This window comes from Maylandia zebra, linkage group LG5, assembly GCF_041146795.1.
Source record: "Maylandia zebra isolate NMK-2024a linkage group LG5, Mzebra_GT3a, whole genome shotgun sequence".
Lineage (NCBI taxonomy): Eukaryota > Metazoa > Chordata > Actinopteri > Cichliformes > Cichlidae > Maylandia > Maylandia zebra.
In genome coordinates, this window is record NC_135171.1 from 12,177,863 (window position 1) to 12,191,402 (window position 13,540).

A 13,540-nucleotide genomic window follows, 5' to 3' on the forward strand; every position below is an offset into this window, starting at 1 on the left:
TTTTTTGGGGAAAATAACAGAGATTGAAACTTTATTGATAATTTGTCCAAGTTGAAAAATGCCCTCCTCCAAAAATATCACGTGACAACCTCATTGCCTTACAGAATTATGACGTCACACACGTAGAATCTTACCACCATTCTTTCCTTTGATCCAAAAACCTATAAATAGGGGTGAAGAGCAACGACTTTTAGTCCGTTTCTCGCAGCCTTGATGTGTGCAGCATTGAACCGTTCGCCAGAAAAGCCTTTTGAAATATTTGGATCCTTTGCAGTTGTAACTGTATCCAGACCCAACATGTCTCAAACAAATCCAAAGGGACAAGAAGTTGACCCATACGCTCTTCCCTGGGATGAGCCACTAGACTCTTCCCTTTCCTCTCTTCCTTGGTGTGACCAAGTGGAACTAGAGGAAAAGCGTTTGGAAGAAATGGAGGATGAAGCGCTCAGAAACACAGAGAAGATTAAGTTCTTGATGGAGGAAAATGAGCGAAAGAGCGCTGAACTAAAAAAGTTGTCATACCAGCTTCAAGAAAAGGAAGCTATTATTGAGGAGAAACAACAAGATCTCCATGACATGGACAAAAAGAACCAGGAGCTCCAAGGAAAACTTGATGAAGCCCTGCAACAAAATAAAAAACTTGTCCAAGAGAAGAAACAAGATGGCATGAAGAAGAGAGGGCTGCACAGCAATCTCAGAGACATGGAGCTAATGTACAGTGTAGACAAAAAAAGGCTTGATCGCACACTGCAAGAAAATGAAAAGCTTCTCAAAGAGAAAAGGCAAAAGGAGTTAAAAGAGAAAGAAATGCATTCCAAGCTTCAGAGCATCAAGCAACACATTGAAAGCTTGCAAGGAAAGCTTGATCAAGCTCTGCGACAAAATAGAAAACTCCTCCAAGAGAAGATGCAAGACAGCACGAAGAAGAGAGGGCTGCACTCCAAGCTCCGAGACATGGAGCTAATGTACAATGTTGACAAAAAAAGGCTTGATCGCACAGAGCAAGCAAATGAGAAGCTTCTCCAAGAGAAAAGGGAACAAGAAATCAAACAAAAAGAAATGGATTCCAATCTGCAGAGCATCAAGCAACAAAATGAAAGCTTGCAAGGAAAGCTTGATGAAGCTCTGCTACAAAATAAAGAAATCCTTCAAGAGAAAGAGCAGCTGGACAGAAAGCAGGGAGACATGGAGTGCCAACTCCAGCTCATGGAGGGAAACAACAGGATGCTGCAGGTAAAGTTCGAAGAGACACTGCACAAATATCAAGACCTGCTTCAAGAGAGAGAACAGCTGGTCAGTAAGCAGAGAGAAGAAAAACTTCTTCTCCAGGAGTTTGAGAAACAGGAGGCAACATCTAAAGTGCTGAAAGAAAGGTTGGAAGAAAAACAAGCCGTAATAGAAGAAGTGGAGAAAAAATGCAACAAGCTGCAGAAGCAAAACACAGAAACAATCGAGGAGCTGAAAATCCTCATCCTCGAGAAAAAGGTGCTCGTGGAAGAGCAGCTGAAGAAAAAGAAAAAACGCTTCTGCTTCTTCTGGAGGAGGAACACTCCTTCTTTCAGTACTGCCAATGTCACCTCTTCTTCCCCCACCTCTGCTCCAGCTTAATTCCCCCCCCCCCCCTCCCCTTAACTACTAACACCTCTCCCATCTCCCTCCCCTCTTTTCACAATCACCCCCCAACCAGTCCCGACAGTTGACTGCCCCCTCTAGAGCCTGGTTCTGTCATAGGTTTCTTCCTATAAAGGGAGTTTTTCCTATCCACTGTCGCCTAGTGCTTGCTCAGAGGGGATTGTTGGGGTTTTCTCTCCTCTCTCCCTTTACTTTCCATCCCACCCACCCCCACCTTTTCTTTTTTCTTAATAATTGAACAATAAAAACAATTGGCCGCTAATTAAATGTGTCAAATCAATGTCTTTATTCAAGAATACAAGAAATGGGTAATAGCTGCATGTGTGTTTGTTTGTGTGCATAATATGCATACTTTACGTGTTGGATCCAAATCCCACAAGGAATTAAATAAAACAAGAAGACAAACAAAAACAAATATTTCTCTCCCTTCCCAGGTCAGGAATCAGGGTGAGGAAGAAATGAGGTCAGATCAGTGCAGGTTTTTGCACTACTGACATAAAGTTTCTGCTGATTAAAAAAAGTATGTCGATATTTCTGAAATACATTTGCAAACAAATAACTTTGACAACTTGTCTTTTTTCATAAAAGAAAAAAGAAAAATCAGAGAGCAGAGCTGGTAAAACAGCTTAGCTCCGCAGGTTACAGGAGATCAGATGCCAAATACTTTTCATGACAGTCTTCGTTATTGCATAAATCTCCCCTTTTATCATTGATCAGTAAATCACTGCATATACATTCATCTAACCGTTATAATTTCATGAGTAAAGACTCTCCGATGACTGAATGGCGGTTTTAGTAAATGTTGAACTTTATTGTGATTTCTATTTTTAGAATCAATTGCACACATTTTGATTTAGTTTTGCAAGCTGCTGATTTCACACAGATCCACTGCCCAAACGTGCCTTTGAGTTTTTCATCATTTAACAAGAATAGGCTCAGGCAATCATTGTGGAATTAGGCTTTGGGAAGGTCTGGGGACAGGTATGATGGTGGTGGTTTTAAAGCACTGTGGCACAACAGCTTGACTCAGGGAGATGTTAAAGATGCCCGCTAGGACATCAGTCAGCTGGTCAGCACGGGCTCCGAGCACGCGTCCAGGTATATTGTCTGGTCCAGCAGCTTTGTGTGGGTTGACTTTAGTGAGAGTCCTTCTCACACTGGCCGTGGACAGGGACAGCACTTGGTTGTCTGGCAAGCGGGTGGCCCTCTATAGTCCGTCTTGCGTCCCATTTAAGCAAGTGCGTGTTCACACTGCCCCTGGATGTCCTGGCCTCTGAGGTTAAGGTGTACGGCTCCTGGTTGTCAACTGACCAATTTATCATGGCAAAGCCTGTGGTGGACAAAAGACAAGAGGCTGATTATAAAAATGATCCATGCACGCCTTATGACCTACAGCATGTACAGTTAACACAGCTAAATGGCTGTGAAATTGTAAAATTACTTTTGAAATAAAGCTATTCAAAGTCAATTAACTGTGACTATAATAATAGCAATGTTAGCCAGCAAACAAAACGTTAGCACTAATTAAAATAAGCTGCTAGGTGATGTTACTGTTTCAAGTTCTCTCATTGTTTGACATGTAGGGCAGATATTTTGGTGACACTGAGATCAGCCAGACACTAAACAGCAGTGTAATATCAACGCTAGATTAGATGTTTTCTAATCCGATAAAATGACATTATTCCTGTTTATAGAAGATGTTTGTCGTCTGTTTGTTTGACTGACAGGAACAGGAAATAGTGGTTGGAAATTACTGTTGGTGTTACATGAGGGTAAAGAAGGGCTTTAAGCACCTGGGTAAAAACTGGACCCATGATGAAACACTACAACAAGTACAACATATTCTTCAGTTTTAATATGTGACCATACTGTGCAGACTGCTGATGAGTTACACGGTTGCATTTCATTAATCATTGTTAAACTAAAGTGGTAAGCAGTTACTTTATCCTTTCACTTAAAATTTCCAGGAAAAACACTACCTTGGCTACTTTTGTGCTTACATTTGATCTATGCTGGGTCACTACTTTTGCACTATAATGCTGCTGCTGACACCTTGGTTCACACTGACAATTAGAAAAAAGCTGATAGGAAAAGAAGGATGGAAAATGCCTGGAATTTAGTTACACTTGCAAATACTGCTTCCTCCAAACTGCAAGCATCAATTGTCAGGCTCAGGAGAGACTCGGAGGCAGACCGTCACTTAAGTTCACAATTTATTTACACACAGACACCAGGTGCGGATATATACAGGTGAGGGGGCACAGGAAGAGGGTCTCCGGGGAACACAGGCACGGGAAGGGGATGGCTATGTACACAATCCTTCACTGGAGCTCAGGTAGCTCGGACTCCGGCTTTTAGCTCACCAAACGGCGGTCCTCAGGCTGGCGAGAAATCTGACACAGGGAGGAAAAACAGGTAAGTTGCGGCACGAAAGAAACTCGGGAAAAAGCTCAGATTGGCGATGACACTGACGAGTGTTACACAATAATCCAGCGAAGAAGCACTCTCAGCAGCCGCCTTAAGAAGTGGATGAGATGATTGTTTGCAGGTGTCCGAGCCAGGGGCTGGAGCCGTCATGACTCCGCCCCGGTAGAGCGCAGTGCGCGGGAGGGGAGAGAGATGCAGCACAACAAAAACACTTGTAGCCATACAGAGTCAGCCGAGAAGGCACAGGCTCATGACATCAATAAAATGTTACAGTATTGTTTTCTAGATCTGTGCATATATCCTTATTGGTAGTTTTCTCGAAATAGAAGATCTTCATTTAAAAAAAAAAACCTCTGATAACATTGCTGAAGCTAGCGCCCACCCCTACTGCGCATACTGCAAATATAAAACTGATATATACTTACATCATGGAGCAGTTGATGTCTGGTTTCCGACAAATACAGTAAAGAGGTGCGTTCTCCCCCTCCATACCAGTGTTCTCAGGCACTGGTACATGGTCAGTGTCAGACACTTCACTGTCCTACAACATACCACATAGGACCACATTAGAAATGACATGTATGTAGACATGCTAATTATACCTGGCTAAATGGATGCAGTAACAAAATGTTACTAACTACTCTAGTTATTAGTTTCCAGATGTGTGCAGTTGCTCCGTCTTACTGACAGTATACTGTTTCAAACACCAGTGCCAACATTTTATTTTTTAAATCTTAGTATGATTCTGCACCAAGACTTGTGGCCTGTTGCTCGGTAACTTATTGTCTGACTACATTAACTACAGTTCATAAACATCATTCATTTTCTCCTACTTATTTTATTCAGGTTGTATTTCAGCTGTCATAGGGCAAAAGTACACCCTGGACAGGTCGCCAGTCTGTTGGAGGGTTATTAGAGAGACTCAGACAACCACTCACACCAACAGCCAACTAACCTAACCCCGCGCATGTCTTTGGAGTTCAACACCAGTCTGGCCGAATCACAGATAAGCAGGGTGTCTGTGCTGCAGAGCACAGCTGTGTCAGAGACTCTCGACATCAATGTAGCGTTAAGGATGCGGAGCGATGGGTGCACTAACACAATGTAAATATTAAAGTTCTCGCCATTGTCAATATGCTGTTGCGCTCTTGTTCGTATTATTGCAACCATATCTCGAGTCTAGCTTACCCTAAAAGTTTGGAGAGAATTGGTCTGTTAAGAAACGCAATCGATTGTTTGGGACTGCTCTAGCCATCACGTCGCATAAACAACTCTACTTCCGGTGGGAAAACTAATTAAGGGTAAAGTCGCACTAATAACACCTACCACTCACGTTCATAAGCATACACTATGATCACGTCCACGCAGTAACGTTGTAATAAATATAATCCCCGGTAAAGTCAATTAGCGAACACTACTGGCATGTAATGCCAATGGCGACCATTTCACAAACTGTAGAAAATGCTCAAAATGTGGTCGGCACCAAAAGTGAAGGGCTGACAGTTGTGTTTATATACGAACCGTAAGCGCTAATGTTGGTTAGCATCAGCTAAAGCGAGGAAGTTTGACACTTGCAGAGGCAGTGAACGCAGAGAGAGCTTAAAAACGCATTGTGTTTTTGTTTTGTTTTTTTGCATTAAGACGTTGCACACAAAATTACAGATATAACGGTGACTTAGCTGCTCGTTGGATAAACCCATGGACCTTAGAAAAGATCAACACTACTCGGATGTAAGCACCCGTGTATAACACAATAGGCAAAATTACGCTTGCTAACCTTTCCACATCACAGGCTTCACATTAAATAAACATTTTTTTCAAATACTCACCATGATCTGAGACCGTTTAAATATTTTGTTACTCTGCAAATATGGCAGTATGAAGCTAAACCTTTAGCTTGACGGCTAAAGCAATGCTAAGATTTACACGGAAACGATCAGCGGACATCGTTAAAGTACTATTGGTCTACATTCTTCTTCTATGGTAGCAGCCTGGGCAGAGTAACAGCCAACTTTAAACTGCGCCATCTGTTGGCACCAATTACAGTAGAAAACATTATTGCGACAACACGTTTTTTGGGGAAAATAACAGAGATTGAAACTTTACTGATAATTTGTCCAAGTTGAAAAATGCCCTCCTCCAAAAGTATCACGTGACAACCTCATTGCCTTACAGAATTATGACGTCACACACGTAGAATCTTACCACCATTCTTTCCTTTGATCCTTTGACCCTTAAAACCTATAAATAGGGGTGAAGAGCAACGACTTTTAGTCCGTTTCTCGCAGCCTTGATGTGTGCAGCATTGAACCGTTCGCCAGAAAAGCCTTTTGAAATATTTGGATCCTTTGCAATTGTAACTGTATCCAGAACCAACATGTCTCAAGCAAATCCAAAGGGACAAGAAGTTGACCCATACGCTCTTCCCTGGGATGAGCCACTAGACTCTTCCCTTTCCTCTCTTCCTTGGTGTGACCAAGTGGAACTAGAGGAAAAGCGTTTGGAAGAAATGGAGGATGAAGCGCTCAGAAACACAGAGAAGATTAAGTTCTTGATGGAGGAAAATGAGCGAAAGAGCGCTGAAGTAAAAAAGTTGTCATACCAGCTTCAAGAAAAGGAAGCTATTATTGAGGGGAAACAACAGGATCTCCATGACATGGACAAAAAGAACCAGGAGCTCCAAGGAAAACTTGATGAAGCCCTGCAACAAAATAAAAAACTTGTCCAAGAGAAGAAACAAGACGGCATGAAGAAGAGAGGGCTGCACAGCAATCTCCAAGAAATGGAGCTAATGTACAGTGTAGACAAAAAAAGGCTTGATCGCACACTGCAAGAAAATGAAAAGCTTCTCAAAGAGAAAAGGCAAAAGGAGTTAAAAGAGAAAGAAATGCATTCCAAGCTTCAGAGCATCAAGCAACACATTGAAAGCTTGCAAGGAAAGCTTGATCAAGCTCTGCGACAAAATAGAAAACTCCTCCAAGAGAAGATGCAAGACAGCACGAAGAAGAGAGGGCTGCACTCCAAGCTCCGAGACATGGAGCTAATGTACAGTGTAGACAAAAAAAGGCTTGATCGCACAGAGCAAGCAAATGAGAAGCTTCTCCAAGAGAAAAGGGAACAAGAAATCAAACAAAAAGAAATGGATTCCAATCTGCAGAGCATCAAGCAACAAAATGAAAGCTTGCAAGGAAAGCTTGATGAAGCTCTGCGACAGAATAAAGAAATCCTTCAAGAGAAAGAGCAGCTGGACAGAAAGCAGGGAGACATGGAGTGCCAACTCCAGCTCATGGAGGGAAACAACAGGATGCTGCAGGTAAAGTTCGAAGAGACACTGCACAAATATCAAGACCTGCTTCAAGAGAGAGAACAGCTGGTCAATAAGCAGAGAGAAGAAAAACTTCTTCTCCAGGAGTTTGAGAAACAGGAGGCAACATCTAAAGTGCTGAAAGAAAGGTTGGAAGAAAAACAAGCCGTAATAGAAGAAGTGGAGAAAAAATGCAACAAGCTGCAGAAGCAAAACACAGAAACAATCGAGGAGCTGAAAATCCTCATCCTCGAGAAAAAGGTGCTCGTGGAAAAGCAGCTGAAGAAACAGAAAAAACGCTTCTGCTTCTTCTGGAGGAAGAACACTCCTTCTTTCACTACTGCCAATGTCACCTCTTCTTCCCCCACCTCTGCTCCAGCTTAATTCCCCCCCCCTCCCCTTAACTACTAACACCTCTCCCATCTCCCTCCCCTCTTTTCACAATCACCCCCCCAACCAGTCCCGACAGTTGACTGCCCCCTCTAGAGCCTGGTTCTGTCATAGGTTTCTTCCTTTAAAGGGAGTTTTTCCTATCCACTGTCGCCTAGTGCTTGCTCAGAGGGGATTGTTGGGGTTTTCTCTCCTCTCTCCCTTTACTTTCCATCCCACCCACCCCCACCTTTTCTTTTTTCTTAATAATTGAACAATAAAAACAATTGGCCGCTAATTAAATGTGTCAAATCAATGTCTTTATTCAAGAATACAAGAAATGGGTAATAGCTGCATGTGTGTTTGTGTGTGTGCATAATATGCATACTTTACGTGTTGGATCCAAATCCCACAAGGAATTAAATAAAACAAGAAGACAAACAAAAACAAATATTTCTCTCCCTTCCCAGGTCAGGAATCAGGATGAGGAAGAAATGAGGTCAGATCAGTGCAGGTTTTTGCACTACTGACATAAAGTTTCTGCTGATTAAAAAAAGTATGTCGATATTTCTGAAATACATTTGCAAACAAATAACTTTGACAACTTGTGTTTTTTCATAAAAGAAAAAAGAAAAATCAGAGAGCAGAGCTGGTAAAACAGCTTAGCTCCGCAGGTTACAGGAGATCAGATGCCAAATACTTTTCATGACAGTCTTCGTTATTGCATAAATCTCCCCTTTTATCATTGATCAGTAAATCACTGCATATACATTCATCTAACCGTTATAATTTCATGAGTAAAGACTCTCAGATGACTGAATGGCGGTTTTAGTAAATGTTGAACTTTATTGTGATTTCTATTTTTAGAATCAATTGCACACATTTTGATTTCGTTTTGCAAGCTGCTGATTTCACACAGATCCACTGCCCAAACGTGCCTTTGAGTTTTTCATCATTTAACAAGAATAGGCTCAGGCAATCATTGTGGAATTAGGCTTAGCATATGTGACAGTACATGGCACAAAATAAACAAGAGGTTTCAATGTATCTAAATTTTTGTTGACTATAATGAAAATATATACTCTTTAGTATATATTAACCACTGGATGCAAAGTAATATATACAAAGGAAAACTTTCTGAATCACATTTAGTTTTACATTTCAGATCACCATAATAGGATAACCACAATCCACAAATCATTCTATGTTTGAGTAGTTTACAGAACCAGTAGTTACTAACTACTGGTTCTGCTAACTACTAGTTAGCAGCCGCAAGTCTGCTGCTTCAATTCAAGCATTGTAAGCATTCCTTTATACACAGCATTTCAGTCAGGTTGAGGTCTGGGCTTCCATGCTGCAGATTTCCTGCTGTACTTGGGGTCATTATCCTTGTGCATGGCCTAATTTAGGAGAAGCTTTAGCTGTCGGACAAACGGCCTCACATTTGAGTCTAGAAAACTTTGTCATGCAGAGGAGTTTGTCACCTTGCAGCTGACAATCTCTTGTGGCTGCAGAACGAGCTCAAATCATGACTGTTACGTTTCGGTGTTGTCAGTGTTTTGTTTTTGCGTGACTGTCATGTGTTTCCTGTTTTACTTTGAAGGTCTGTTGTTATCTTAGTGTGTTCAGTTTACGTTTCCTTGTCTCGTCAGGTCTAATTTGCCCCAGCTGTGTTTCCCTCCTGTGGTCCATTCCCTGATTGCTCCTTCTATGTATTTAAGCCCTGTGTGTCAGTTGGTCATGGTCGCGATCTCCCCCGTGTTGTAAATAGTTTGATGTAAATAAATAGTCTGTTGTAAATAGCTGTGAATGGGTTTGTTAATATTTTCGTTTGAGACACCTTCGTTTTGGGATTTTGGTGGAGAGCTTTAGTTTGTTTCTCGTGTGTTTTTTTTTCTTATTTTTATTTTCATACGTTGCACGCCGGTTGCCTAGGCCGGGGTGTAACAATGACCCTTAAACCAGCATGCTTGACAGCTGGTTTGAGCATCCGCTATGTTTTACATACAGGGAGTGCAGAATTATTAGGCAAGTTGTATTTTTGAGGAATAATTTTATTATTGAACAACAACCATGTTCTCAATGAACCCAAAAAACTCATTAATATCAAAGCTGAATGTTTTTGGAAGTAGTTTTTAGTTTGTTTTTAGTTTCAGCTATTTTAGGGGGATATCTGTGTGTGCAGGTGACTATTACTGTGCATAATTATTAGGCAACTTAAAAAACAAATATATACCCATTTCAATTATTTATTTTTACCAGTGAAACCAATATAACATCTCCACATTCACAAATATACATTTCTGACATTCAAAAACAAAACAGAAACAAATCAGCGACCAATATAGCCACCTTTCTTTGCAAGGACACTCAAAAGCCTGCCATCCATGATTCTGTCAGTGTTTTGATCTGTTCACCATCAACATTGCGTGCAGCAGCAACCACAGCCTCCCAGACACTGTTCAGAGAGGTGTACTGTTTTCCCTCCTTGTAAATCTCACATTTGATGATGGACCACAGGTTCTCAATGGGGTTCAGATCAGGTGAACAAGGAGGCCATGTCATTAGTTTTTCTTCTTTTATACCCTTTCTTGCCAGCCACGCTGTGGAGTACTTGGACGCGTGTGATGGAGCATTGTCCTGCATGAAAATCATGTTTTTCTTGAAGGATGCAGACTTCTTCCTGTACCACTGCTTGAAGAAGGTGTCTTCCAGAAACTGGCAGTAGGACTGGGAGTTGAGCTTGACTCCATCCTCAACCCGAAAAGGCCCCACAAGCTCATCTTTGATGATACCAGCCCAAACCAGTACTCCACCTCCACCTTGCTGGCGTCTGAGTGGGACTGGAGCTCTCTGGCCTTTACCAATCCAGCCACGGGCCCATCCATCTGGCCCATCAAGACTCACTCTCATTTCATCAGTCCATAAAACCTTAGAAAAACCAGTCTTGAGATATTTCTTGGCCCAGTCTTGACGTTTCAGCTTGTGTGTCTTGTTCAGTGGTGGTCGTCTTTCAGCCTTTCTTACCTTGGCCATGTCTCTGAGTATTGCACACCTTGTGCTTTTGGGCACTCCAGTGATGTTGGAGCTCTGAAATATGGCCAAACTGGTGGCAAGTGGCATCTTGGCAGCTGCACGCTTGACTTTTATCAGTTCATGGGCAGTTATTTGGCGCCTTGGTTTTTCCACACGCTTCTTGCAACCCTGTTGACTATTTTGAATGAAACGCTTGATTGGTCGATGATCACGCTTCAGAAGCTTTGCAATTTTGAGACTGCTGCATCCCTCTGCAAGATATCTCACTATTTTTGACTTTTCTGAGCCTGTCAAGTCCTTCTTTTGACCCATTTTGCCAAAGGAAAGGACGTTGCCTAATAATTATGCACACCTGATATAGGGTGTTGATGTCATTAGACCACACCCCTTCTCATTACAGAGATGCACATCACCTAATATGCTTAATTGGTAGTAGGCTTTCGAGCCTATACAGCTTGGAGTAAGACAACATGCATGAAGAAGATGATGTGGACAAAATACTCATTTGCCTAATAATTCTGCACTCCCGGTACGTCTGTAGACAGCTCTCCTGACCTCCTCTGCATATGATGATGATGATTTAGACTAAATTTGGAGTCATCACTCCATCAAACCTTTTGCCCCTGACTTTCAGTCCAGTACCTGATTAACTTGGCATACTTCAGCTTCTTTTCCTTGTTTGCATCCCCTAACACAATCCCTGCTAATGATACCATGTCCCAGCAGTCTGTCTTTTCCTATCAAGTGTTAAACTTTGAGTTTTTGTTCTTTCTTTTGAGATATATATGTATTCAGTCATTGGTTGACACACCATTTAGTCACTGATAGGCTGATACAATAATATGGCTTCACGATTTCTTGTTAAGATTTGCTTATTTATAGTAAATGTAGGCACTACAGTAGTATAAAAGTACCACTAATATTAGGTAGGACGTAAAAGGTTATTTACATAAGCAAATATATTACATTTTCGGTGTGTCTCCCCCACTCACCTAACGCAAACACACTCACAGAGAGGGAAAGAGAGAGAGATGGAGAGAGACAGAGAGTGAGAGAGATTGTGCACGACGATGGCAGCAGTTACACCTCCACCACTGAGAGATGTGATTAAGGCTGCGTGTTGGATTGTCCTCTACAAAATGCTGTGAAATGTAAGTATGCCTTGTTTCCTATGAAGCTAATAAGGAGAAATAAACTTGACAGACTTTGTAGATGCTGACATATTTCCAAAGCACAGTGTTCAAGTATTTATGGCTTGTGACTAATAATCTTCAAATGTATTAAATATACCAATCTAAATATGTTACTTTTGACACATTGCTTTTTACTTATTCTCGCGTGCCCTTACCTTACCTTGTAGATTGTCTCTGTCATAAATTTCATCAAAAAGCAGAAATGTGGATAAAATGTTCTGTGTGAAAAATGTCAAAGATGGTAAGCACTACTTCAAGAAATTAATTTTTAATGAGTGCAAACTCAAGATCTCACTTCGTCATATTGCTGTCAGGATATGAGTGTACTAGCTTTCATCTACATTATGAATGTATCTAAAATGGAGATAAATAATAGATTAACTTCCCAAGATGTCCACTCATTACTGACAGCTACAAAACCTCAGCTAGAGACTCTGGCTCTCTGGTAGTGGCACAGAATGATGGCAATGGCTTTTCATTACAGCATTACAAAGTCATTATTCCAGTTTAAGAGGAGAAATGATCTAAACATAATAATCACCGCTAATCTTTAATTAAATATGTCATTTAAACATTGTTTTCCATATTTTACAAAGACAGAGGCAGGTGACATATTCAAGTGATTGCAACGATGGATGACATGCTCAAATCTGCAGATACGACTGAAAAAACGTACAATAGAAATGCTGACAAAGCAGAGCTCCACGATCCACTACCTGCTATCTCAAAGTTGCCCGTTACACGTGATTCCACTGCAGACCTTACAGGTATGCTCACATGAAACAGATAATAATGAAAACACACATGCTTAGTAACCCGATTCCTCCTTGTTTCTGTGCCTCCAGAATCTTTGATTGAAGTCAATAGTTTTTCAGAGCAGATCTCCACTGAGGACACCGAATTATCTTCAGTGGACCTCTCTACGAATGTCTTCCCCCATAAAACAGTAGGTACGGTGACCTGTGAGTTCTTTGTTTGTAATTTTATCCTCTGAAAAAATGTTTTCACAAGAATTTCCTCTGTCTCACACAGAAGCTCCCAAAAAATGTAACATGCAAAATATACCGAAGTCAGGAGTGACCAGAGCAGTATCTATCTGCAGTCCACAATCTGTGGAAAAGGAGCAGCCAAAACCTCGCAGCGCCTTGCTGCCGTCCTCTCTGGAGGCCAGCACAGTCCATGAATTGAACCATCCACCCAAACCAAAGGGCAAGAGCCAAGAAAGCCTTAAAACCACTTCTGCTCACACCGACCCAGGCGCAGAGGGTAAGGACAATAAACTTTAGTGAAATCCTATTTCAACTTATTGTTCCCACATATCTGTTTTCTCTCTGCATCTTTCCTCACTAACCCTTCTCTTCTATGCGAGACCTTTGTGCTGCAATCCTCATGGCCTGCCTCTTCTGCCACCCACTGGACTGCATCCTGTCCACGCTGAGGGGGTTTAACGGGTGCGCCTGGTGGCTGTGCTCGTCCTTCTACGACTGCGAGCCTCTCCTGGGGGTGATGCACCACTGCAACCTCTGCGGGTGTCTGGGTGTTTCTCGCTGCTTCCAGAGCGACTGTCCGCTGTGCGACT

The 13,540-nt window shown here is 41.8% G+C and overlaps 2 protein-coding genes and 2 long non-coding RNA genes across 4 annotated transcripts; 3 read left to right on the plus strand and 1 right to left on the minus strand.

Moving 5' to 3' along the window:
* Positions 1–2: 2 nt before the first annotated feature.
* On the plus strand, positions 3–1,911 carry LOC143418586 (uncharacterized). Its single transcript, XM_076883763.1, has one exon. The coding sequence runs from the start codon at positions 214–216 to the stop codon at positions 1,606–1,608; it is 1,395 nt and encodes a 464-aa protein (XP_076739878.1). The 5' UTR covers positions 3–213; the 3' UTR covers positions 1,609–1,911.
* A 505-nt stretch (positions 1,912–2,416) lies between these two features.
* LOC112434843 (uncharacterized) lies at positions 2,417–6,084 on the minus strand. Its single transcript, XR_013098594.1, has 3 exons — positions 5,889–6,084; positions 4,485–4,600; positions 2,417–2,962 (listed from the first exon to the last, which is right to left on the minus strand). It is a non-coding gene; the product is annotated as an uncharacterized LOC112434843 (long non-coding RNA).
* Positions 6,085–6,306: 222 nt separating this feature from the next.
* Positions 6,307–7,827, plus strand: LOC143418587 (uncharacterized). The gene has a single exon (XM_076883764.1). It carries the CDS (start codon positions 6,353–6,355, stop codon positions 7,745–7,747), a length of 1,395 nt encoding a protein of 464 aa, XP_076739879.1. The 5' UTR covers positions 6,307–6,352; the 3' UTR covers positions 7,748–7,827.
* A 4,823-nt stretch (positions 7,828–12,650) lies between these two features.
* Positions 12,651–13,281, plus strand: LOC143418588 (uncharacterized). Its single transcript, XR_013098595.1, has 3 exons — positions 12,651–12,728; positions 12,807–12,911; positions 12,994–13,281. It is a non-coding gene; the product is annotated as an uncharacterized LOC143418588 (long non-coding RNA).
* The last annotated feature ends 259 nt before the right edge of the window (positions 13,282–13,540 follow it).